At 44.9% G+C, this 25,897-nt stretch overlaps 2 protein-coding genes across 11 annotated transcripts in view; one reads left to right on the top strand and one right to left on the bottom strand.

Moving 5' to 3' along the window:
* Positions 1 to 17,946, top strand: part of LOC110498732 (protein unc-13 homolog D) — a 22,611-nt gene extending 4,665 nt beyond the window's left edge. For 3 of the 9 annotated variants that reach the window (XM_090212255.1, XM_090212253.1, XM_090212260.1), the window contains 18 exons: positions 10,032 to 10,122; positions 10,224 to 10,280; positions 10,428 to 10,525; positions 10,687 to 10,738; positions 10,820 to 10,950; positions 11,079 to 11,199; positions 12,075 to 12,227; positions 12,388 to 12,483; positions 12,708 to 12,914; positions 13,597 to 13,671; positions 13,797 to 13,876; positions 14,045 to 14,159; positions 16,246 to 16,317; positions 16,468 to 16,551; positions 16,634 to 16,754; positions 16,844 to 16,967; positions 17,143 to 17,360; positions 17,436 to 17,946. In XM_090212255.1, the coding sequence (XP_090068381.1) occupies positions 10,032 to 10,122; positions 10,224 to 10,280; positions 10,428 to 10,525; positions 10,687 to 10,738; positions 10,820 to 10,950; positions 11,079 to 11,199; positions 12,075 to 12,227; positions 12,388 to 12,483; positions 12,708 to 12,914; positions 13,597 to 13,671; positions 13,797 to 13,876; positions 14,045 to 14,159; positions 16,246 to 16,317; positions 16,468 to 16,551; positions 16,634 to 16,754; positions 16,844 to 16,967; positions 17,143 to 17,360; positions 17,436 to 17,545 (2,005 nt within the window). In that variant the 3' untranslated portion in view covers positions 17,546 to 17,946. Of the gene's footprint in view, positions 1 to 10,031; positions 10,123 to 10,223; positions 10,281 to 10,427; positions 10,526 to 10,686; positions 10,739 to 10,819; positions 10,951 to 11,078; positions 11,200 to 12,074; positions 12,228 to 12,387; positions 12,484 to 12,707; positions 12,915 to 13,596; positions 13,672 to 13,796; positions 13,883 to 14,044; positions 14,160 to 16,245; positions 16,318 to 16,467; positions 16,552 to 16,633; positions 16,755 to 16,843; positions 16,968 to 17,142; positions 17,361 to 17,435 lie in introns of all 9 variants that reach the window. The other 6 variants (XM_090212259.1, XM_090212257.1, XM_090212258.1 and 3 more) reach the window with 3 other exon arrangements.
* unk (unk zinc finger) lies at positions 17,554 to 25,897 on the bottom strand. Of its 2 annotated transcripts, none has more exons than XM_036955715.2 (14): positions 25,630 to 25,897; positions 24,907 to 25,116; positions 23,996 to 24,172; positions 23,715 to 23,845; positions 23,470 to 23,605; positions 23,220 to 23,337; positions 22,954 to 23,041; positions 22,445 to 22,812; positions 20,290 to 20,503; positions 19,956 to 20,051; positions 19,685 to 19,870; positions 19,347 to 19,528; positions 18,908 to 19,168; positions 17,554 to 18,761 (listed from the first exon to the last, which is right to left on the bottom strand). In XM_036955715.2, the coding sequence occupies exons 1-14, from the start codon at positions 25,776 to 25,778 to the stop codon at positions 18,609 to 18,611; spliced, it is 2,469 nt and encodes an 822-aa protein (XP_036811610.2). In that variant the 5' UTR covers positions 25,779 to 25,897; the 3' UTR covers positions 17,554 to 18,608. The 2 variants fall into 2 exon arrangements, with proteins under 2 accessions (XP_036811610.2, XP_021431289.3); XM_021575614.3 differs by having other exon boundaries at positions 25,360 to 25,649.

Here is a 25,897-nt window from a genome sequence, read left to right as displayed (position 1 = left end):
CAACACAAAATCCATGTTATCATGTGTGTGTATGCATGTGTCTGTGTCTATGTTGGTGTAGCTTCACAGTCTGCGCTGTTCCATTAGGTGTATTTTTATCTGTTTTTTTAAATCTGATTCTACTGCTTGCATCAGTTACCTGATGTGGAATAGAGTTCAGTGTAATCATGGCTCTATGTAGTACTGTTCACCTCCCACTGTCTCTTCTGGACTTGGGGATTGCGAAGAGACTCTGGTGTCATGTCTTGTGGGTTATGCATGGGTGTCTGAGCTGTGTGCTAGTCATTTCAACAGCTATGTGCTTTCAACATGTACAAGTAGTGATGAAGTCAATCTCTCCTCCACTTTGAGCCAGGAGAGATTGACATCTATATTATTCATGTTTTTCTCTCTGTGTACATCCAATGGCCAGCCGTGCTGCTCTGTTCTGAACCAATTGCAGTTTTCCTAAGTCCCTCTTTGTGGCAGCTGACCACACGACTGAACAGTAGTCCAGGTGCGATAAAACTAGGGCCTGTAGGACCGGCCTTGTTGATAGTGCTGTTAAGAAGGCAGAGCAAGGCCTCCCGGGTGGCGCAGTGGTTAAGGGCGCTGTACTGCAGCGCCAGCTGTGCCATCAGAGTCCCTGGGTTCGCGCCCAGGTTCTGTCGTCACCGGCCGCGACCGGGAGATCCGTTGGGTGACGCACAATTGGCCTGGCGTCGTCCGGGTTAGGGAGGGATTGGTCGGTAGGGATCTTCTTGTCTCATCGCGCACCAGCGACTCTTGTGGCGTGCCGGGCGCAGTGCGCGCTAGCCAAGGTTGCCAGGTGCACGGTGTAGCCTCCGACACATTGGTGCGGCTGGCTTCCGGGTTGGATGCGCGCTGTGTTAAGAAGCAGTACGGCTGGTTGGGTTGAGCCTTCGTCTCTCCCGAGCCTGTACGGGAGTTGTAGCAATGAGACAAGATAGTAGCTACTACAACAATTGGATACCACGAAATTGGGGAGAAAAAGGGGTAAAATTCAAAAAAAAAAAAGAAGGCATAGCATGGCTTTATTATGGACAGACTTAGCTACTGTTGTATCAACATGTATTGACCATGACAGTTTACAATCCAGGGTAACTCCAAGCAGTTTAGTCACCTCAACTTGCTCAATTTCCACGTTATTTATTACAAGACTTTGTTGAGGTTTACGGTTCAGTGAATGATTAGTTTTTGAAATATTTAGGACTAACTTATTCCTTGCCACCCATTCTGAAACTAACTGCGACTGTTTTAATAAACACATTATATATGGAACAATTCCTGATTCTACCTGGATTATGTTGGAGAGGCTTCCATTAAAGAACACCCTCTGTGTTCTGTTAGACTGGTAACTCTTTATCCACAACATAGCAGGGGGTGTGTTGGTTCTGTTTTTCTGTACTTCGTTTTATTTACTTACCAAATAGGGAACCCTCAAAATGTGCACTTGTAAATCATAACAGTTTGAATCAAAATACAGCTGTAGACTGAAGTCAAAGATCAAACATCACATATACAACTGATGCCTCTCATGAGTTCTGCCCCATAGGAAAAGTCCAAGTTGATCATGCTTGTAGTCAACCCCCTGTGATGTCACTGCATACGTCATTACCTACTACTCCTCAGACCAAGCCCATGCATACACGGCTATACTAACTGGCAAGAGATACAATAGTTCCAGTGTTTTCTAAGGCCTGGGCAGTAAATGTCCACTCCCCCAAGTTGATTTATAGAGGTATGTCTGACTATCCTCGTATCTCTTCCACTCCCCCAAGTTGATTTATAGAGGTATGTCTGACTATCCTCGTATCTCTTCCACTCCCCCAAGTTGATTTATAGAGGTATGTCTGACTATCCTCGTATCTCTTCTACTCCCCCAAGTTGATTTATAGAGGTATGTCTGACTATCCTCGTATCTCTTCCACTCCCCCAAGTTGATTTATAGAGGTATGTCTGACTATCCTCGTATCTCTTCCACTCCCCCAAGTTGATTTATAGAGGTATGTCTGACTATCCTCGTATCTCTTCCACTCCTCCAAGTTGATTTATAGAGGTATGTCTGACTATCCTCGTATCTCTTCCACTCCCCCAAGTTGATTTATAGAGGTATGTCTGACTATCCTCGTATCTCTTCCACTCCTCCAAGTTGATTTATAGAGGTATGTCTGACTATCCTCGTATCTCTTCCACTCCTCCAAGTTGATTCATAGAGGTATGTCTGACTATCCTCGTATCTCTTCCACTCCCCCAAGTTGATTTATAGAGGTATGTCTGACTATCCTCGTATCTCTTCCACTCCCCCAAGTTGATTTATAGAGGTATGTCTGACTATCCTCGTATCTCTTCCACTCCCCCAAGTTGATTTATAGAGGTATGTCTGACTATCCTCGTATCTCTTCCACTCCTCCAAGTTGATTTATAGAGGTATGTCTGACTATCCTCGTATCTCTTCCACTCCCCCAAGTTTATTTATAGAGGTATGTCTGACTATCCTCGTATCTCTTCCACTCCCCCAAGTTGATTTATAGAGGTATGTCTGACTATCCTCGTATCTCTTCCACTCCCCCAAGTTGATTTATAGAGGTATGTCTGACTATCCTCGTATCTCTTCCACTCCCCCAAGTTGATTTATAGAGGTATGTCTGACTTTCCTCGTATCTCTTCCACTCCCCCAAGTTGATTTATAGAGGTATGTCTGACTATCCTCGTATCTCTTCCACTCCCCCAAGTTGATTTATAGAGGTATGTCTGACTATCCTCGTATCTCTTCCACTCCCCCAAGTTGATTTATAGAGGTATGTCTGACTATCCTCGTATCTCTTCCACTCCCCCAAGTTGATTTATAGAGGTATGTCTGACTATCCTCGTATCTCTTCCACTCCCCCAAGTTGATTTATAGAGGTATGTCTGACTATCCTCGTATCTCTTCCACTCCCCCAAGTTGATTTATAGAGGTATGTCTGACTATCCTCGTATCTCTTCCACTCCCCCAAGTTGATTTATAGAGGTATGTCTGACTATCCTCGTATCTCTTCCACTCCCCCAAGTTGATTTATAGAGGTATGTCTGACTATCCTCGTATCTCTTCCACTCCCCCAAGTTGATTTATAGAGGTATGTCTGACTATCCTCGTATCTCTTCCACTCCTCCAAGTTGATTTATAGAGGTATGTCTGACTATCCTCGTATCTCTTCCACTCCCCCAAGTTGATTTATAGAGGTATGTCTGACTATCCTCGTATCTCTTCCACTCCCCCAAGTTGATTTATAGAGGTATGTCTGACTATCCTCGTATCTCTTCTACTCTCCCAAGTTGATTTATAGAGGTATGTCTGACTATCCTCGTATCTCTTCCACTCCCCCAAGTTGATTTATAGAGGTATGTCTGACTATCCTCGTATCTCTTCCACTCCCCCAAGTTGATTTATAGAGGTATGTCTGACTATCCTCGTATCTCTTCCACTCCCCCAAGTTGATTTATAGAGGTATGTCTGACTATCCTCGTATCTCTTCCACTCCCCCAAGTTGATTTATAGAGGTATGTCTGACTATCCTCGTATCTCTTCCACTCCCCCAAGTTGATTTATAGAGGTATGTCTGACTAGCCTCGTATCTCTTCCACTCCTCCAAGTTGATTTATAGAGGTATGTCTGACTATCCTCGTATCTCTTCCACTCCTCCAAGTTGATTTATAGAGGTATGTCTGACTATCCTCGTATCTCTTCCACTCCCCCAAGTTGATTTATAGAGGTATGTCTGACTATCCTCGTATCTCTTCCACTCCCCCAAGTTGATTTATAGAGGTATGTCTGACTATCCTCGTATCTCTTCCACTCCCCCAAGTTGATTTATAGAGGTATGTCTGACTATCCTCGTATCTCTTCCACTCCCCCAAGTTGATTTATAGAGGTATGTCTGACTATCCTCGTATCTCTTCCACTCCCCCAAGTTGATTTATAGAGGTATGTCTGACTATCCTCGTATCTCTTCCACTCCTCCAAGTTGATTTATAGAGGTATGTCTGACTATCCTCGTATCTCTTCCACTCCCCCAAGTTTATTTATAGAGGTATGTCTGACTATCCTCGTATCTCTTCCACTCCCCCAAGTTGATTTATAGAGGTATGTCTGACTATCCTCGTATCTCTTCCACTCCCCCAAGTTGATTTATAGAGGTATGTCTGACTATCCTCGTATCTCTTCCACTCCCCCAAGTTGATTTATAGAGGTATGTCTGACTATCCTCGTATCTCTTCCACTCCCCCAAGTTGATTTATAGAGGTATGTCTGACTATCCTCGTATCTCTTCCACTCCCCCAAGTTGATTTATAGAGGTATGTCTGACTATCCTCGTATCTCTTCCACTCCCCCAAGTTGATTTATAGAGGTATGTCTGACTATCCTCGTATCTCTTCTACTCCTCCAAGTTGATTTATAGAGGTATGTCTGACTATCCTCGTATCTCTTCCACTCCCCCAAGTTGATTTATAGAGGTATGTCTGACTATCCTCGTATCTCTTCCACTCCCCCAAGTTGATTTATAGAGGTATGTCTGACTATCCTCGTATCTCTTCCACTCCCCCAAGTTGATTTATAGAGGTATGTCTGACTATCCTCGTATCTCTTCCACTCCTCCAAGTTGATTTATAGAGGTATGTCTGACTATCCTCGTATCTCTTCCACTCCCCCAAGTTTATTTATAGAGGTATGTCTGACTATCCTCGTATCTCTTCCACTCCCCCAAGTTGATTTATAGAGGTATGTCTGACTATCCTCGTATCTCTTCCACTCCCCCAAGTTGATTTATAGAGGTATGTCTGACTATCCTCGTATCTCTTCCACTCCCCCAAGTTGATTTATAGAGGTATGTCTGACTTTCCTCGTATCTCTTCCACTCCCCCAAGTTGATTTATAGAGGTATGTCTGACTATCCTCGTATCTCTTCCACTCCCCCAAGTTGATTTATAGAGGTATGTCTGACTATCCTCGTATCTCTTCCACTCCCCCAAGTTGATTTATAGAGGTATGTCTGACTATCCTCGTATCTCTTCCACTCCCCCAAGTTGATTTATAGAGGTATGTCTGACTATCCTCGTATCTCTTCCACTCCCCCAAGTTGATTTATAGAGGTATGTCTGACTATCCTCGTATCTCTTCCACTCCCCCAAGTTGATTTATAGAGGTATGTCTGACTATCCTCGTATCTCTTCCACTCCCCCAAGTTGATTTATAGAGGTATGTCTGACTATCCTCGTATCTCTTCCACTCCCCCAAGTTGATTTATAGAGGTATGTCTGACTATCCTCGTATCTCTTCCACTCCTCCAAGTTGATTTATAGAGGTATGTCTGACTATCCTCGTATCTCTTCCACTCCCCCAAGTTGATTTATAGAGGTATGTCTGACTATCCTCGTATCTCTTCTACTCCCCCAAGTTGATTTATAGAGGTATGTCTGACTATCCTCGTATCTCTTCCACTCCCCCAAGTTGATTTATAGAGGTATGTCTGACTATCCTCGTATCTCTTCCACTCCCCCAAGTTGATTTATAGAGGTATGTCTGACTATCCTCGTATCTCTTCCACTCCCCCAAGTTGATTTATAGAGGTATGTCTGACTATCCTCGTATCTCTTCCACTCCCCCAAGTTGATTTATAGAGGTATGTCTGACTATCCTCGTATCTCTTCCACTCCCCCAAGTTGATTTATAGAGGTATGTCTGACTAGCCTCGTATCTCTTCCACTCCTCCAAGTTGATTTATAGAGGTATGTCTGACTATCCTCGTATCTCTTCCACTCCTCCAAGTTGATTTATAGAGGTATGTCTGACTATCCTCGTATCTCTTCCACTCCCCCAAGTTGATTTATAGAGGTATGTCTGACTATCCTCGTATCTCTTCCACTCCCCCAAGTTGATTTATAGAGGTATGTCTGACTATCCTCGTATCTCTTCCACTCCCCCAAGTTGATTTATAGAGGTATGTCTGACTATCCTCGTATCTCTTCCACTCCCCCAAGTTGATTTATAGAGGTATGTCTGACTATCCTCGTATCTCTTCCACTCCCCCAAGTTGATTTATAGAGGTATGTCTGACTATCCTCGTATCTCTTCCACTCCTCCAAGTTGATTTATAGAGGTATGTCTGACTATCCTCGTATCTCTTCCACTCCCCCAAGTTGATTTATAGAGGTATGTCTGACTATCCTCGTATCTCTTCCACTCCCCCAAGTTGATTTATAGAGGTATGTCTGACTATCCTCGTATCTCTTCTACTCCCCCAAGTTGATTTATAGAGGTATGTCTGACTATCCTCGTATCTCTTCCACTCCCCCAAGTTGATTTATAGAGGTATGTCTGACTATCCTCGTATCTCTTCCACTCCCCCAAGTTGATTTATAGAGGTATGTCTGACTATCCTCGTATCTCTTCCACTCCCCCAAGTTGATTTATAGAGGTATGTCTGACTATCCTCGTATCTCTTCCACTCCCCCAAGTTGATTTATAGAGGTATGTCTGACTATCCTCGTATCTCTTCCACTCCCCCAAGTTGATTTATAGAGGTATGTCTGACTAGCCTCGTATCTCTTCCACTCCTCCAAGTTGATTTATAGAGGTATGTCTGACTATCCTCGTATCTCTTCCACTCCTCCAAGTTGATTTATAGAGGTATGTCTGACTATCCTCGTATCTCTTCCACTCCCCCAAGTTGATTTATAGAGGTATGTCTGACTATCCTCGTATCTCTTCCACTCCCCCAAGTTGATTTATAGAGGTATGTCTGACTATCCTCGTATCTCTTCCACTCCCCCAAGTTGATTTATAGAGGTATGTCTGACTATCCTCGTATCTCTTCCACTCCCCCAAGTTGATTTATAGAGGTATGTCTGACTATCCTCGTATCTCTTCCACTCCCCCAAGTTGATTTATAGAGGTATGTCTGACTATCCTCGTATCTCTTCCACTCCTCCAAGTTGATTTATAGAGGTATGTCTGACTATCCTCGTATCTCTTCCACTCCCCCAAGTTTATTTATAGAGGTATGTCTGACTATCCTCGTATCTCTTCCACTCCCCCAAGTTGATTTATAGAGGTATGTCTGACTATCCTCGTATCTCTTCCACTCCCCCAAGTTGATTTATAGAGGTATGTCTGACTATCCTCGTATCTCTTCCACTCCCCCAAGTTGATTTATAGAGGTATGTCTGACTATCCTCGTATCTCTTCCACTCCCCCAAGTTGATTTATAGAGGTATGTCTGACTATCCTCGTATCTCTTCCACTCCCCCAAGTTGATTTATAGAGGTATGTCTGACTATCCTCGTATCTCTTCCACTCCCCCAAGTTGATTTATAGAGGTATGTCTGACTATCCTCGTATCTCTTCTACTCCTCCAAGTTGATTTATAGAGGTATGTCTGACTATCCTCGTATCTCTTCCACTCCCCCAAGTTGATTTATAGAGGTATGTCTGACTATCCTCGTATCTCTTCCACTCCCCCAAGTTGATTTATAGAGGTATGTCTGACTATCCTCGTATCTCTTCCACTCCCCCAAGTTGATTTATAGAGGTATGTCTGACTATCCTCGTATCTCTTCCACTCCCCCAAGTTGATTTATAGAGGTATGTCTGACTATCCTCGTATCTCTTCCACTCCCCCAAGTTGATTTATAGAGGTATGTCTGACTATCCTCGTATCTCTTCCACTCCCCCAAGTTGATTTATAGAGGTATGTCTGACTATCCTCGTATCTCTTCCACTCCTCCAAGTTGATTTATAGAGGTATGTCTGACTATCCTCGTATCTCTTCCACTCCCCCAAGTTGATTTATAGAGGTATGTCTGACTATCCTCGTATCTCTTCCACTCCTCCAAGTTGATTTATAGAGGTATGTCTGACTATCCTCGTATCTCTTCCACTCCTCCAAGTTGATTTATAGAGGTATGTCTGACTATCCTCGTATCTCTTCCACTCCCCCAAGTTGATTTATAGAGGTATGTCTGACTATCCTCGTATCTCTTCCACTCCCCCAAGTTGATTTATAGAGGTATGTCTGACTATCCTCGTATCTCTTCCACTCCCCCAAGTTGATTTATAGAGGTTTGTCTGACTATCCTCGTATCTCTTCCACTCCTCCAAGTTGATTTATAGAGGTATGTCTGACTATCCTCGTATCTCTTCCACTCCCCCAAGTTGATTTATAGAGGTATGTCTGACTATCCTCGTATCTCTTCCACTCCCCCAAGTTGATTTATAGAGGTATGTCTGACTATCCTCGTATCTCTTCCACTCCCCCAAGTTGATTTATAGAGGTATGTCTGACTATCCTCGTATCTCTTCCACTCCCCCAAGTTGATTTATAGAGGTATGTCTGACTATCCTCGTATCTCTTCCACTCCCCCAAGTTGATTTATAGAGGTATGTCTGACTATCCTCGTATCTCTTCCACTCCCCCAAGTTGATTTATAGAGGTATGTCTGACTATCCTCGTATCTCTTCCACTCCCCCAAGTTGATTTATAGAGGTATGTCTGACTATCCTCGTATCTCTTCCACTCCCCCAAGTTGATTTATAGAGGTATGTCTGACTATCCTCGTACCTCTTCCACTCCCCCAAGTTGATTTATAGAGGTATGTCTGACTATCCTCGTATCTCTTCCACTCCTCCAAGTTGATTTATAGAGGTATGTCTGACTATCCTCGTATCTCTTCCACTCCCCCAAGTTGATTTATAGAGGTATGTCTGACTATCCTCGTATCTCTTCCACTCCCCCAAGTTGATTTATAGAGGTATGTCTGACTATCCTCGTATCTCTTCCACTCCCCCAAGTTGATTTATAGAGGTATGTCTGACTATCCTCGTATCTCTTCTACTCCCCCAAGTTGATTTATAGAGGTATGTCTGACTATCCTCGTATCTCTTCCACTCCCCCAAGTTGATTTATAGAGGTATGTCTGACTATCCTCGTATCTCTTCCACTCCCCCAAGTTGATTTATAGAGGTATGTCTGACTATCCTCGTATCTCTTCCACTCCCCCAAGTTGATTTATAGAGGTATGTCTGACTATCCTCGTATCTCTTCCACTCCCCCAAGTTGATTTATAGAGGTATGTCTGACTATCCTCGTATCTCTTCCACTCCCCCAAGTTGATTTATAGAGGTATGTCTGACTAGCCTCGTATCTCTTCCACTCCTCCAAGTTGATTTATAGAGGTATGTCTGACTATCCTCGTATCTCTTCCACTCCTCCAAGTTGATTTATAGAGGTATGTCTGACTATCCTCGTATCTCTTCCACTCCCCCAAGTTGATTTATAGAGGTATGTCTGACTATCCTCGTATCTCTTCCACTCCCCCAAGTTGATTTATAGAGGTATGTCTGACTATCCTCGTATCTCTTCCACTCCCCCAAGTTGATTTATAGAGGTATGTCTGACTATCCTCGTATCTCTTCCACTCCCCTGCAGGGCTCTTTGTTTGTCTTTGAAATGCTTTCTCACAGACCCCCATTTCTTTATAAGAGGCAGAGACTTAGACTGTGGAACAATTCTAAAACCCTACAATGCATATATATAAGGTTAATCTGTAGTCTAGGATCCTATAAATGTAGAGGAGGAGGGGTCCCATAGCCCCTCCCCTTCTATTAATACAACATAAGCATCATCAATTATTATAATACATCAAACATTTGGTGCAGCCCCTATCATGACCTCAATTTGACCCCATCAGGTGTAAAGCCATAACACATACGTTTTTCCGACAGCAGACTATGATCGATAATGTCAAAAGCCGCACTGAAGTCTAACAAGACAGACCCCACAATATTTGTATCATCAATTTCTCTCAGCCAATCATCGGTCATTTGTGTAAGTGCTGTGCTTGTTGAATGTCCTTCCTTACACGCGTGCTGAAAGTCTGTTGTCAATTTGTTTACTGTAAAATGTGCGTGCGTGCGCGTGTGTGTGTGCGTCGTATATTATGTGTTTATTAAAACAGAGCTAATGAACAACCCGCGTGTTGTTTTGTTCTAGGATCCTGTCTCAGGTCTGTAAGACGCAGGCCTTTCAGAAGCTGAACGCAGCTCAGTATGACCTACATGACGAGGTCAACGAGGCTGTGCACGTAAGTACACATAGAAAGACTACTATGATGTGTACAGTTAATACTGTGAACGATCCACAGAGCTATTACTCTGTAAGACTAAACGTCCTTGTTTGCCTCAGTCTGGTACACAGGAGTGGTTCGCCATAAAGAAAGGGCTACACCAGCCCATGACCAAGGTAGGCTACAGACAAAGGAAGAGAGACCCCCTCCCACATATCAATTTCAAAGCACATCATGCACTTCTTTACACACTTTCCCTTTACACACATTCTGTAACTTTATCTCCCCCCCCCCCCCCCCCCCTCCTATTTCCCTCTTCCCAGGACCTGACAGAGACCGTGAGTGCTCTCTCTAGGCTGATAGGTGAAGTACAGCAGGACATCAAGCACAACAAGGACAGCTGGAATAGAGTGTTTGTCAGGTAAGAGACAGACAACCATACAGAATATAAGTATGGTGGGAGGTGTCATTGTCTGTCTTCAGTACGAAGAAGGTCTGGTTGTTTGACATACGAATGGACTTGAAAGGGGTTGTTTCTCTCTCTCTCTCTCTCTCTCTCTCTCTCTCTCTCTCTCTCTGTAGTGCTGTGCAGGTGGATGTGTTCACTGTAGTCTACCAAAAGCTGGACTTCCTGGTAAGTGGAGTCCAGAGTTTTTTACTCTCTACCTCTCTCTCCTCTGTATAACTCACACCTTTCCCCCTCTCTCTCCTGTAGCTGGCGGGGGAGGTGAGAGACACTCTAAGCCTGTTGGAGGGTGAGATGGAGCAGAATCTAGCCAATAGCTTGTTCCCTCTCTACCTAAGTCTACAGGTCATCCACAAAGACAAGGCCTTCCTACAGAAAAGGTCCGAGATTACTCCCTTATGCTACATACTCAGTAGTACACACTACTTACACACTACTCCCTTAGACATACTCAGTACTTCACACTACTCCACTATATAATAGAGCTAAGGCTGTTGTGTTGTTTCAGGGGTAAACTGTTGGAGCTGACTAACTTCCATGAGGGCTTCCGTGAGGCGCTTCCCTATTGGTTGAACAAGGCCTTCAGCACCACTCAGGACAGGGTGGAGAGAGCTGTACAGGTGGACCAGGTAACATACTGTTATAACACAACACCTAGAATAGAATGGAATTCCACCCACTCCTCAGTCAAAACTACCATTATCCCGCCCATTCTCCCTCCAGCAGAGGCGGGACTTCAGCCCCTTCGCCAGGTTAAATACACACACCTGCAGGCAATTAGTGGCAGCCTGACAAACCTCCAGTTGATACTTTTCGGTGTTGGTAGTAGGTCAGTAGGTTATACCTTTTACCTGTTGGTGCATTTATTGAAAATAAATCATCTGTACCATCCTGTCATCCCTGCTATTACAGGGATGATTAAATGATTATAGAGGTATGATTAAAATAGGCTATAGCCTTTTGGACTGTTCTCCATCTCTCTGTGTGTTCTTACCGACACAATTTCCACGGTAGCCCATACCAACATCAGCAATACAACCTATACAGTTATATTATTCAATTGAAAAATATAATAAAGTAGAATAGATACCAGCTACAATATTCACTGTACACCTTAAAGTTGCACTCCAGTCTCCTTTTTCACCTGATATACTCAACAAAGGGAACATCTCGATAGGTGGTCGAGGTATCCTCGTGATTTGGCACAAGTGGGAGGATTGGACTTTCCTATTTTGTTCTCTATTGCTCCTCTACTTTTCCCTCCAAGCAAGGGAGGAGACCGATGACATCAGAGGGCACCATCAGACCAACTCCCTGAATGGCCTACATCTTGAAGTTTGCAACAAACAAAAAAAGCACTATTTTCCTCAAAACATATTTGTCTACATTACTGTATTTACATATGGGATATTTTTTTTCAACAGGAAAAGAAAAAAAAATGTCTGGAGTGCGTCTTTTAAAGCCAGGCAAGATACTTACTCACTCCCTCCCTCTCTCCCCCAAGCTCCAGCCGCTGCAGTCGGGCCCGGTGCCCATAAAACACAGCTCGTCGGCAGTAGACCTGGTGACCTGTGTCCAGCCCATCTGTCAGCTGTGGGAGCAGCTCTCCTGGCCAGACCCTGAGGAGGCCTTCATGCTCATGGTCAAACTCACTGAGGTACTGCATCATAAACATACATTGTCATGCAAGTACACATAGTATCTCATCATAAGTAGACAAGGACATGCTCTAGCATACATTATCATACACAGTTTTACTATTGTTGGCATACACGTTTTTTGCTCATTTTTTGTGTGTGTGCGCGGTGTGCATTCAGGACGTGTGTAAGATTGTGATGAACTACTGTCGTATCCTGAAGGAGCGGGTCAGGGAGCTGTCTGAGAACTCAGACCCCGGCAGGGCTGTCAACATGGTGAGGGGAAGAACACTCCTCCCTCTATCCGCTTTTACTTTCATTTATTTTCCTTTCTCTCTTTCTACTTGTGTCCATCTCGATCACAATCTTTCTGTGTCTATCTCCTCTTCTCTCAACTACATTTAAGTGAATTATGTTCATGGCCATCTCTCTGTGTCTCTCCCTCTTTCACCCCCCCCCCCCCCCCCACCCCCCCCCCCCACCCCCCCCCACCCCCCCAGCTGTGCGTAGTAGTGAATGACTTGGAACACCTGAGGTCAGTGCTGATCCGCCTGCCCCAGCAACTGAACTGGGCAGGGCTTCGAGAACGTACCCTTCACGTGATAGGGGACCCTCAGTTCCACAACGTGCTCCCCTCACAGCTGCTGCATGCACAGGGGGTCCTCAACAAAGAGATACGCTCTGCCTTAGAGACCGTTGGACGGAAGGTACTTTCTAGGGAGTTTTTCCTAGCCACCGTGCTTCTACACCTGCATTGCTTGCTGTTTGGGGTTTTAGGCTGGGTTTCTGTACAGCACTTTGAGATATCAGCTGATGTACGAAGGGCTATATAAATACATTTGATTTGATTTGAAGGTAGGGGCGTAGGAGAGAGGGGTGGGGTTCAATGGAGAAGAGTCAAAAGAGACCTAGACCAGGGCTGCGTTCAGTACGTTTTTACGTTCTGGAACGTTCAATTGAACGGAAACGGTGCTGTACTGAATGACTAAAACGGGGAGGGTGTGGGTTGGGGAACGCTGTCAGCATGGCCACTTCCCTTTAAATACATCACTCAATGCTTCAAGCCACACCACGCCACACCCACCAAACGGGAGCAAAACATACCTCAAAGTCTGTTCAAGAACTTACAAGAACATTTTGGGGAAACGTGTCGTTCAGTACAAACCGTTCCGCAACGTAGCAAACGTTCAGGTGAACTGAACGCACCTCAACTCCCATTTTGAATTCAATCTTGGCCTCTAGCATTTCTTAATGAACCAAATCTAAAACAAGGCCAAACCAGGAAGTTCAGTCGCCCTTTATGACCCAAACGCTTCAGAAATTGGCCTATAGTCACCTTCATTAATATAGTTTATAGTTATTGAAGTAGCTCTCTCTCGCTCTCTCCAGCTGAATTCAGACATTGCGATGTACGTCCGCAGCATGTCTACTCGATGCAGAATCCCCTCCAAGTCCACAGAAGAAGTAAGAAACTGCCGTCAGCCATTTCCGATTCAGCAATACTGAATTTATAGACAAACATTTCCTTGACTTATGAAAAGCATATTACTGTAACTGACACGAACTGTTCCATGTGTCCCCTACCGTAGGCTGTGGTTCCCCTGATAAAATATCTGGAGAGAGAACTGCAGTACATGAATGAGAACCTAGTCCAAGAGAACTTCAACAGGTACAGGTACACACACCTGTAGCGCCGATCACACACTCTTTCTGGTTCAACTGGTGCTGAACATGTATCACCCTCTTTGTTCCAGCATGCCTGTATGAATATCTTAGAGTAGTAGTTGCCAAGCCTTTCAAATATTCTCGTCATCTACACTCTTCCTTCCTTCCCCAGTCTGTTGACTCCGTTGTGGACTAACTCCATAAGGACCTTATACCAGGTAGCTACACAGCAGAAGCAGGAGGATGGACTCATGGTGTTCTGTCAACGACTGCAATTCACACTCCAGGTTAGTATGGTACTGGGTACACACTCCAGGTTAGTTAAGTACTGAGTACACACTCCAGGTTAGTATGGTACTGAGTACACACTCCTGGTTAGTATGGTACTGGGTACACACTCTAGGTTAGTATGGTACTGGGTACACACTCCAGGTTAGTATGGTACTGGGTACACACTCCAGGTTAGTATGGTACTGAGTACACACTCCAGGTTAGTATGGTACTGGGTACACACTCCAGGTTAGTATGGTACTGGGTACACACTCCAGGTTAGTATGGTACTGAGTACACACTCCAGGTTAGTATGGTACTGAGTACACACTCCAGGTTAGTATGGTACTGGGTACACACTCCAGGTTAGTATGGTACTGGGTACACACTCCAGGTTAGTATGGTACTGGGTACACACTCCAGGTTAGTATGGTACTGAGTACACACTCCAGGTTAGTATGGTACTGGGTACACACTCCAGGTTAGTATGGTACTGGGTACACACTCCAGGTTAGTTAAGTACTGAGTACACACTCCAGGTTAGTATGGTACTGAGTACACACTCCAGGTTAGTATGGTACTGGGTACACAATCCAGGTTAGTATAGTACTGAGTACAAACTCCAGGTTAGTATAGTACTGAGTACAAACTCCAGGTTAGTATGGTACTGGGTACACACTCCAGGTTAGTTAAGTACTGAGTACACACTCCAGGTTAGTTAAGCACTGAGTACACACTCCAGGTTAGTATGGTACTGAGTACACACTCCAGGTTAGTATGGTACTGGGTACACACTCCAGGTTAGTTAAGTACTGAGTACACACTCCAGGTTAGTATGGTACTGGGTACACACTCCAGGTTAGTTAAGTACTGAGTACACACTCCAGGTTAGTATGGTACAGAGTACACACTCCAGGTTAGTATGGTACTGAGTACACACTCCAGGTTAGTATGGTACTGGGTACACACTCCAGGTTAGTATGGTACAGAGTACACACTCCAGGTTAGTATGGTACTGAGTACACACTCCAGGTTAGTATGGTACTGGGTACACACTCCAGGTTAGTATGGTACTGAGTACACACTCCAGGTTAGTATGGTACTGAGTACACACTCCAGGTTAGTATGGTACAGAGTACACACTCCAGGTTAGTATGGTACTGAGTACACACGCCAGGTTAGTTAAGTACTGAGTACACACTCCAGGTTAGTATGGTACTGAGTACACACTCCAGGTTAGTATGGTTCTGGGTACACACTCCAGGTTAGTATGGTACTGAGTACACACTCCAGGTTAGTATGGTACTGGGTACACACTCCAGATTAGTATGGTACTGAGTACACACTCCAGGTTAGTATGGTACTGGGTACACACTCCAGATTAGTATGGTACTGAGTACACACTCCAGGTTAGTATGGTACTGAGTACACACTCCAGGTTAGTATGGTACTGAGTACACACTCCAGGTTAGTATGGTACTGAGTACACACTCCAGGTTAGTATAGTACTGAGTACACACTCCAGGTTAGTATAGTACTGAGTACACACTCCAGGTTAGTATAGTACTGAGTACACACTCCAGGTTAGTATGGTACTGAGTACACACTCCAGGTTAGTATGGTACTGAGTACACACTCCAGGTTAGTATGGTACTGAGTACACACTCCAGGTTAGTATGGTACTGGGTACACACTCCAGATTAGTATGGTACTGAGTACACACTCCAGGTTAGTATGGTACTGAGTACACACTCCAGGTTAGTATGGTACTGAGTACACACTCCAGGTTAGTATAGTACTGAGTACACACTCCAGGTTAGTATAGTACTGAGTACACACTCCAGGTTAGTATAGTACTGAGTACACACTCCAGGTTAGTATGGTACTGAGTACACACTCCAGGTTAGTATGGTACTGAGTACACACTCCAGGTTAGTATGGTACTGAGTACACACTCCAGGTTAGTATAGTACTGAGTACACACTCCAGGTTAGTATAGTACTGAGTACACACTCCAGGTTAGTATGGTACTGAGTACACACTCCAGATTAATACATTATTCTTAAATACAAACTTCAGAACATTTCTGACTGTGTGTTGCAGTGTCTGGAGCAGTGTTTTCATGCTGAGGGGAATGGACTGCCACTGGATACTCTTCACGTTGACAGCTACAAGGTGAGTTCATGTTGGTTACATTTCACATTATATTGTTAGAAACATATATGGTTCTATAAGGACATGTAGAAACATGAAATGGGGGGGGGGGACCTTGGGTTATAAACACTATACAATAACTCTCTTTCCTCTCTCTACTCATTCATTGAGATTCTGAAAGCTCATCTGACACACAACTCTCTCAACTGCCAGCAGCTCATAGAGAAATTCCTGGATAGAAAAGTATGGGAGCAGGTAAGATACTATTTTATTTGTGTTGTATAACAGTAAAAAGCATTGCCATGGAGAATACATTGAATCTGTGTTTGTGTAACAGAAGGTTTACAGTGGAGAGAAGTACGGCGCAGTCACACTCCTAGCATCCTACAGGAGGTCTGACCATAGACTTAGAGTGGAAGTGTTGAATGCAGCTAACCTCCTACCTATGGACTCCAATGGTAATTGGTTTCCTCTCCTCATCTCCTTCTATACAGGTCTACTAGACAGGTCTTCTTACAGATCAGATATGTCTCCTGTCTCTCTCCAGGTTCCAGTGATCCGTTTGTCCAGTTGCGTCTGGAGCCTGGTCATGTGTTTTCTGAGGTGGAGCCTCGCACCACCCAGATCAAGAACTGTGACCTCAACCCCCTGTTCGACGAGGCCTTCGAGTTGTAAGCACTAGCTCCAACTGCTGCCCTTCCGTCGCTACATTGGTGACAGCGGATAATCCAAGTCTCTCAGATCTTTTCCACTTTAACCTTGCCTCCTACTCATCCCTGTCCTTAGGACCCATACAAGTGATTATCTCTCATTCCCCTCTTCTTCTTTATGTACTCCCTCTGTCAGTCTGGTGTCAGTGGAACAGTGCCAGGCTGCGGGGGCGTGTCTGGTGGTGACAGTGTTGGACTATGACACCCTGACAACAGACGACTTCGAGGGGGAGGCCTTCCTGGCTCTGAAGGCAGTGCCGGGGGTCGGAGGGGGATCAGGGGACAGACAGGGGCACCAGCCAGACCCCTCCCCGGCCCAGATACGCCTGCCGCTCATGCACCCCAAACCAAACGGTATGATTTGGAATTCAATTTGGTGAAAATTAAACACAAAGGTGTATGATACTGAAGTGTGTGTGTTCTCTCCAGATGACAGTATCCTGAAGCTGTTGGAGTCGAGGAGAGAGAGGGAGGCTCAGCTGTTTGTGAAGAAACGCAGACAGAGAGAGAAACAGTCACAGGAGGGGAAACAACAATAACACACAGCTTCATCCAAAAATATACATTTGTTTTATTTTTTTATACCAAAACACACAAAATGAATCACTGTTGGTGGATGCAGTAGGACAAGGTGTGAACTTTGTGCCAGGTCTATGTATAGTAGTGATCGTGTCTTTTCACTGGTTATCAACACACCCACACACCCCTGCTGTTTCCAAAGCCTGACACCTGGTGTAGTCAGTGCATGTAGCAAGCATGACATACAAGAACTATGTATATTTGACATGAGTTTGACATACTGTGAAATATCAAAATGCTTACAAATGTAAATTATGCCCCAAAAACATTATACATAGATTTTTATAAAAAGAAAAGGCTGGCATTTGAGTTCACGTGAAGCGCCTTGTTATTAAATGAAAAATCGGCATAATTCAGACTACACAATTGAATAGTACATTTTTCTTGATTGTGTTAACCGGAAAGATGGGAGCATGTTAACAAAGAATAATAATATTAGACTGCAAACCTGAGTCAGTCACACACAGAAACTATCTGTAAGCAACACAGACCGAGTCAGTCACGCACAGAAACTGTAACAAACAGACTGCTGCGTCCAAATAGTTTAACATGGCTTTCCTTCCTTAATCTGCAATTTCTTTGTAGGCTTCCACCATATGTCCTTCCTGTAGTTTCAGATCAGTGTGAAGGAGACGAGGAGAGGAAGCCTTTTTATACTATTGAGATGCAGCCCTATTCTTCCTCGGACTATAAGTCTCCTTAGCAAAACAATAATAACTAATGTTAAAAACTAGAACCTTGTACTCCTTCAAATGGTGGCCCACTTAGGCTGCATCATGAGATGGCTGTCTGGATCATGCATGCCTTTAACAACTGAGTCAGATTTGTGGTTTAGCTTGTAATGGTTAAAGCCAGGTCTGTGGTTAAAGCTGATCCTGAATCACTTCTTATGGACGGGTAGTGCATGTAAAAAAAAAAATCTGATCTTGAATCAGTGACTATATGGACCGGAGGCTGGTCTTTGGGCTGGTCTTTGAGTGAGGATACCATATCTATATATGGGCTATAGATAGTGGAGTTCGGTCAGGATAACTGATCTAGGTTCTGTTCTGGGCAAAGGGGGCACTCTGTAGAGCTGGTGCAGCTGTCACACAGTAGACCATGTCCACAGGGCAGCGAGACCGATCCCTGCTCTCCACACGTCACACAACATTGACACTGCTTTCTATACACCACCTGGATAAGGGGAAGGAAGAGGGGGAGAGGAGAGGTAAAAGAAATGTCTGCTGGTTAGTTGGGGAATGTTTCACATCAACAAGCATAGCTCTGTGTGTAGGCGAGTTTGCATGTGTATACTGCAAATATCAGTGTGTCTCCTTTACCTGTTCCACAGTGTGTAGACATGTACAGAGCTGGGCCTGCAAACTGAGGACAGACTCTAGAGGCAGTCTGTGGAGCAGCTGGAGCTGGTGGAGGCCCAAGTGAGGGTTCTCTCCTGTCCTCATGCTCTCCAGCGCCTCCTGGAGAAGGGAGGTTTGTCTCTTTGCCGCCTCCTCAGCCTGCCTGGCCCGCTCCGCTTCAAGAGCTGACCGACCGGCCGAGCCACGAGACTCTTCTGCATCAGACTTCAACACCGCCCACGACTGGAGTGAGAGCGGGATGTAGAGTAGGGGAGGGTGATGAGTGAAAAGAGGGAGAAAAGGGGAAGGAAGAGAAGGAAAATGTTTTAGTCTGAACCATCTGTTGGTTTATGTGTGTACACTAACATGCGCACACACACACACACACACACAAACCCACACCTACTCCCACTTCTCGTACCTGTGCTGTATGTCTCCAGGTGTGGTCCCAGTGTTTCAGTAGTCTGTTAGCATCGTCTAGTTCCTGTCGGACCCGGACTGTCTCCATGCTCTGGCCCATGGTGGGTAGCAGGGCCGGGGGCGTACCGGGAGAACCCTGGCCTGATGGGTGCTCCCAGATACTACTGCTCATACCATTCAGACCTGCAATACAGGAGACATGGAACACATGAGACATGTACTTAGCTGAGGTGTCTTTGGAATGTATGGGAGAATTAAAGAATTATACACATTTTAAAACCCTCTAATTTTGTAGGATTTGGGGAGAAAAATACATAATCTAAAAAGATATCCACAAACCTAAAGAGCTATGCGATGGCCCCAAGAAGCTGCTTTCTGATTTGCTGGGCTGCGATAGATGGGAGGAGAAGAATGGCGATTGGTGGGCTCTGATTGGTGGAGAAGGCGAGGGGGAGCTGAAAGGGGCAGAGCTGCAGAGGGTTCCTGGAATGTTGACAGGAGCAGAACTCTGGAGCTGATTTCCTCCTGCAACATCAATCAATAATTTATTTAATCAATCAATCATGAAATTCCACTCAGGCGTGTGCGTGTGTCTTGGCTCCATACTCACCCAGCATGGCTCTGGGAAGAGCTGAGCTGCTGTCCAGACTTCTCTGCAGGGCAGACATGCCAAAGTCATTCAGGTCCAGGTCATCCAGAGCTGACTCTATACAACACATTATCAACCAAAACATCAGTCTGTCAGATCTGTCCCACAGCAATCAAGTGGCAATATTCTTCAGCGATATCCCATGTAATTGCCCCTCAGGGATAAATAATGTTTTTTTTAATTGAATGGAATGTACGGAAGTGAACTACAACAGTTAGCTACTTTTACAAATGGCTAGCTCCTCTAAGAGTAATAAGAGTTTAAAAAGTCTACTGTGCCTGTGTGACTGACTCACCCACTACAGACTCGACGGTGTCGCTGGTGGGATAGAAGGGCAGTGCGTTGGCATTCATGCCCGGGAAGAGGCCTGGTGCTGGGGCTCCATGGTGGTGGTGGCCCTGGTGGAGGGGCCCAGGAGGGGCAGGGCTGGGAGGGGTGGCTGCCAGGCTGGAGGGAACACTGGAGGACAGACTCAGAGGACTACCCACTGGGAGGAACACCAGCAGGTCCTAGAGAGAGCGAGAAGGGTGGTGGTGGTATCTTCTATACAGACTAGTGTAGATATAGTACAATAAGCAATGTTGCCTAATATTTTCTGCATTCAACAATGTGATATTACTGCCTTACAGAGACATCAAGACGATGAATGACAAGCTGGCTGAAGCAGCAACAGACACCCAAGCCAATAATGTGTAATTATCAAAATGAATGGAGGACCAAGGCACTCTTCATATAATTAATTAAAATGCCTTTATTTGTATGGCGTGTTCAATGGAAACAAAGTTTTAGAAATCAGACGCGTTTCGGCTGCATGGCCTTCGTCAGGGAGGACAAAGAAATAATACAATGTCCTCTTTTGAACAGCTTTTCAATTAGCCCTAATTTGAAGAGGGAGTGGTTACACAATTGATTGGACACACCTAGTAAGCAGTACTATACACATTAAAAAGTGAAATACTGTAGCTGTTATCATAAAAATACAACTCCAAGCTAGAAGTATCAGAACACTTAGAAAGGTAGTTCTAACCTTAAATATGACTGGGAGAAGTGTCAAGAATAAGAATGCAATATATTCCATGGTAAACTAGAACACAGAAAAACATGAACAACAACAGTCTAAACATAGCTGAGGGCAATTGAGCAAAATGTCCACTAGATGACAGCAAATGGACCTATCATGACCCTACAGGAAGGGTGAGAAATCCATATCTTCATTTAAACCAGGGTACTTAGTGGCCTGTAGTTTGTAAATCCATATCTTCATTTAAACCAGGGTACTTAGTGGCCTGTAGTTTGTAAATCCATATCTTCATTTAAACCAGGGTACTTAGTGGACTGTAGTGTGTAAATCCATATCTTCATTTAAACCAGGGTACTTAGTGGCCTGTAGTTTGTAAATCCATATCTTCATTTAAACCAGGGTATTTAGTGGACTGTAGTGTGTAAATCCATATCTTCATTTAAACCAGGGTACTTAGTGGCCTGTAGTTTGTAAATCCATATCTTCATTTAAACCAGGGTATTTAGTGGACTGTAGTGTGTAAATCCATATCTTCATTTAAACCAGGGTATTTAGTGGACTGTAGTGTGTAAATCCATGTCTTCATTTAAACCAGGGTATTTAGTGGACTGTAGTGTGTAAATCCATATCTTCATTTAAACCAGGGTATTTAGTGGACTGTAGTGTGTAAATCCATATCTTCATTTAAACCAGGGTATTTAGTGGACTGTAGTGTGTAAATCCATGTCTTCATTTAAACCAGGGTATTTAGTGGACTGTAGTGTGTAAATCCATATCTTCATTTAAACCAGGGTATTTAGTGGACTGTAGTGTGTAAATCCATATCTTCATTTAAACCAGGGTATTTAGTGGACTGTAGTGTGTAAATCCAAAAACTTCATGTTTTGCGGTGTTCTAGTGTACCATGGAATATATTGCATTCTTATTCTTGACACTTCTCCCAGTCATATTTAAGGTTAGAACTACCTTTCTAGGTGTTCTAATACTTCTAGCTTGGAGTTGTATTTTTATGATAACAGCTACAGTATTTCACTTTTTAATGTGTATATTACTGCTTACTAGGTGTGTTCAATCAATTGTGTAACCACTCCCTCTTCAAATTAGGGCTAATTGAAAAGCTGTTCAAAAGAGGACATTGTATTATTTCTTTGTCCTCCCTGACGAAGGCCATGCAGCCGAAACGCGTCTGATTTCTAAAACTTTGTTTCCATTGAACACGCCATACAAATAAAGGCATTTTAATTAATTATATGAAGAGTGCCTTGGTCCTCCTTTCTTTTAGATGACCAAAATCACCCCTTTTACCAGAGAGCACCTTCTGTCTACCAAAATGTACTATTGTGTACCTTAGTAGCACTTCCCTTCCTCCTCGTTCTAATGTGTAATTATAGTTCGAAGCTGGTTGATTTTGACAACAATAAAAAGGTACCTGTTTGCTGTGATGAGACGCTATTTCTCTGTTGCGCTGGTCCATGGTAAAACTCTTCTGTTTGGCATGGTCTTCCCTCTCGTACCCCGGTGCCCTACCATACCCCCCTTCCCCAGCCCAGGGGGAGAGGGGTTCGCCTCCCCCACACACGTCCTCACACAACGACAGCACCCTTCCTAACAGGCCCTGTTCTGCCACACACACCCCCCCTGATGGGGAGAACGGACCTCCAGACAGAGACCCAGATCTTCCACCTCGGCCCCCAGGGCTGGAGCATCCTTCCTGGGCAGGGTGAGGGTCTTGGGGTCCTGGGGGGAGAGGTGGGGAGCTGGGGGTCTGAAATGAGGGTTCCTCACTGATAGGGGGCTCTAGGGGACAGGAGGAGAAAGAGTAGATCAGTTACTTACTTGCTAACTATCATTTTACAACACGATTTTGCTAACTATCATTTTACAACACGATTTTGCTAACTTTCATTTTACAACAGATTAGGGTGTTGAGACACTTACTGTTGTCAAGGTGTGCAAAGGCACAGAAGGGGCCCCGGGGGCAGCTGCCACACTGCTGCATATCATTACACTTCGTGGACTTATAGATCTGGAGAGGCACATCAGACAACACACACCATCAGTTAATATAGTGTTCTAATTTGTGTTAAGCAAATGTAGCTAACATGAACTTTGGCACAAATCTGCCAATGATATAAACGGATGACGTAGTTATAATTTGAGACAAGGAGCATGTTTCTGAAGTTAGGACGGACCGCATCACGTACCTCAGGGTGAAACTGCTGCTCTGTGCGTGTGTGGCAGTACTGGCATCCCTCTGCCACCTCACACTTACTGGGATCTCCCCACTCCTCACTGTGCTTCACCGCTGGGCACGGCAGCGCTCTGGAGAGGGAGAGAGAGAGACCCCACACACTTTAGTGTTGTTTTTGGGACACAAGTAAAAAATATATATATATTTTTAAACAGGTCATATGACCTGTGTGTGTGTTAAATGGATGTGTGCATGTTTTGTACCTGTATTTGTGTTTGTGTGGACTACGGCGCCTGTCTTTGCTATTGTGGTAGTACGGACAGGCGTAACCTTGGCGACACAGACGAGGAGGCTTTTTACACAGATCTGTCTTGTAGTGGGACAACACATAGGTGTTATCTACAGAGAGAGAAAGGAAGAGAAATGTAGTAGCATTGGAATCATGGCCTTCACATGGAACAGCCATTGATCAGTTAAAGGATGTGCATGTGTATGTGTATATTCGTACCCTGCCAACGCGGTTCCTCACTCAGGATCTTCTCAATGAGGGCGGTACTGGCCGCCAGCCCCGACTGGCCCTCCCCCCCTCCTCCTTCAGCAGCCCCCGACCCCCCCTGAGACTCCATCACCTGCACCTCCCTGGAGAGGGGAAGAGGGGCGGACATGGCAACGAGACCCGTTAGAAAGTGGAAGAATGAAACAGAAATCTCTGGCTTTGGGTCATTAAACTAAACCTTAATTTGAAGACGAACAGAAGATGTGTCTCCGCTGCACTGTATACTCCTGTACCTGACGTCGTAGACGGGACATCGTAGGTCATGTGATCCGTGTGCGAAGGCGCAGTGGGAGCCGTTCTTACTGCAGTGGCCCTTCCCGTCCGTCTCGTGGATACAGGAGCCCGTCTTATAGTACCTCAGGTGGTACCGCCGCTCTGTGTCGCCCGCCGTACGATGCAGGTACGGACATCTGGAAATCACAAATTGGGAAAACAAACTACACGTCTTGCTGGGTCATGTGATACCGTCTCAGAGCCACAGTCTTCCGCATTAGCGTTCCCCTTGTGTGTGTTAATAGGCTGAGTGTGTGAAAGTGATAATGTGTCAGCACTTCTCCTGATCTGCCTGAGGCATGGCCCAGAGGGGGGAGGGGTGCTGTTTTCAGCTGCAAATCACAGCAGTCAACAACAATCACCTCAGCTATTCAACTGAATGGGTACACCTCATTGATAAACAGTACCCTCAATCTGAAAAGAAAACTCAATCTCAGATTCTTAGGTGCTTTATTATGCAATGCAGAGCATGTTCTGTGTATCTTTAGGATGCAACTCATCACACCGATTGTCAGTCTGCACAGTACGGGGCCGTTTGTTCACTTGGTGTCTGCGTGGTGTGTTATAGGGACCACCCGCTGTTGGCTATTGACTGTCATAATTTCCGCCCGTTTCTACATGTACAATCGGTTTGCAAATTACTGCCAGCACTCTGATCAGAGGTGCAAAGTACTCTCAGCCGAGCAAATCCTACCAGTCTGTCCATGCCTTTAATGTGGGGAACTCAAGAATTGACCCAATAGGGCAGATTTGAGACCCCCAAAAACATTGGTTTTAGTGCACCATAAAGTAGTGAAGAAAACAAGTGTCTGTCTACTGTACCAATAGATAAAATCTAAAATCTTTATCTTCCTCTCTCACACACACTTACTCATCCCCGTCAGAGCAGGTGCCTGTGCCCTCGTCGTATTTGGTGCAGTAGACGTCTGGGCTGTAGTTGAAGGTTCCGTCCCGCCTGCGGATGGGCCTGCGGCGCCGCTGGTTCAGGAAGTGCCAGTGGAAGCAGGCAAAGGGCCGGTGCTGGGTACACTTGTGCTGCACAAACAGAGGACACTGTTCTGTCCTGAACTCCTTCAGATACCTGCATAGGGGGGACAGAGAGGAAATGGGTAGATATATAGGAGAAGGACATTAGTGCATGTGGTATATTTAATACCAAAAAAATAACAATAGCAAGCTGCACATCTTAGTTATCACAACTTTTCACCTATGTTGCAGATGTAAACATGCCCCCTCAGACTCCCTCTCAAAAACACACTGATACATAAAGACAACTTATGAAAGTAAAGACGTACACATAAAGACAACAATTAAAGTGTCTTACACTGTAATTTGACGGCATATTATCATATCCTGAAACAAAATGCCCCCAAACAGTCCAGGGCTACTGTACAAATCCAAACCACGCCAACTCAGTCAACAGTAGGCCTCTCACTTATATTGCCTAACTAGAATTGGTACACACTAATGCAGACCAGAGATAGCTGGTAAAAAATACTTAAAATCAAACCCGACAGGAGCAATTTAACTAATTATCCTAACGTCAGTGGTTTTTGGGTGTGTTTATACACGTGAGGTTGTGTGGTCTACGTACGTGTAGTGTTGAGGCTTCTCAGGCTGTACGTGCAGGACGTTGGCGGGAGACGTCGTGCCACCTGCGGGCGAGGAGGATGAGGAGGAAGAAGGTCCACCGGAGGTCGTAGCCCCCGACGAGGACGGGGGCTTGGTGTGTGTTTTCGACATGTTTTCCTCTTTGAAGCTTTTGTACCAGCGTTCTGTTTCCAGTGTGCGACAAAGTCCGCATTCTTTACCGATGCGCGCTTGCGCCTGGTACGAGGAAGTGGAAGCGTCAGTTCGAAGGG

Source organism: Oncorhynchus mykiss, chromosome 20 (assembly GCF_057628025.1).
Source record: "Oncorhynchus mykiss isolate SJ-2025 chromosome 20, ASM5762802v1, whole genome shotgun sequence".
Lineage (NCBI taxonomy): Eukaryota > Metazoa > Chordata > Actinopteri > Salmoniformes > Salmonidae > Oncorhynchus > Oncorhynchus mykiss.
Note: the sequence above shows the minus strand (reverse complement) of the source record. Positions and strands in the feature narration are given on the sequence as shown.

Bases quoted from the DNA above. Each gene is read 5' to 3' on its own strand.
- unk (XM_036955715.2), bottom strand. From the start codon at position 25,778: ATGTCGAAAACACACACCAAGCCCCCGTCCTCGTCGGGGGCTACGACC. The intron at 23,606-23,714 runs GTACGAATATAC...CTCTCTCTGTAG, and splicing joins TGAGGAACCGCGTTGGCAGG to ATAACACCTATGTGTTGTCC. The intron at 20,504-22,444 runs GTACCTTTTTAT...CGCTCTCTCTAG, and splicing joins CGTCTCATCACAGCAAACAG to GACCTGCTGGTGTTCCTCCC.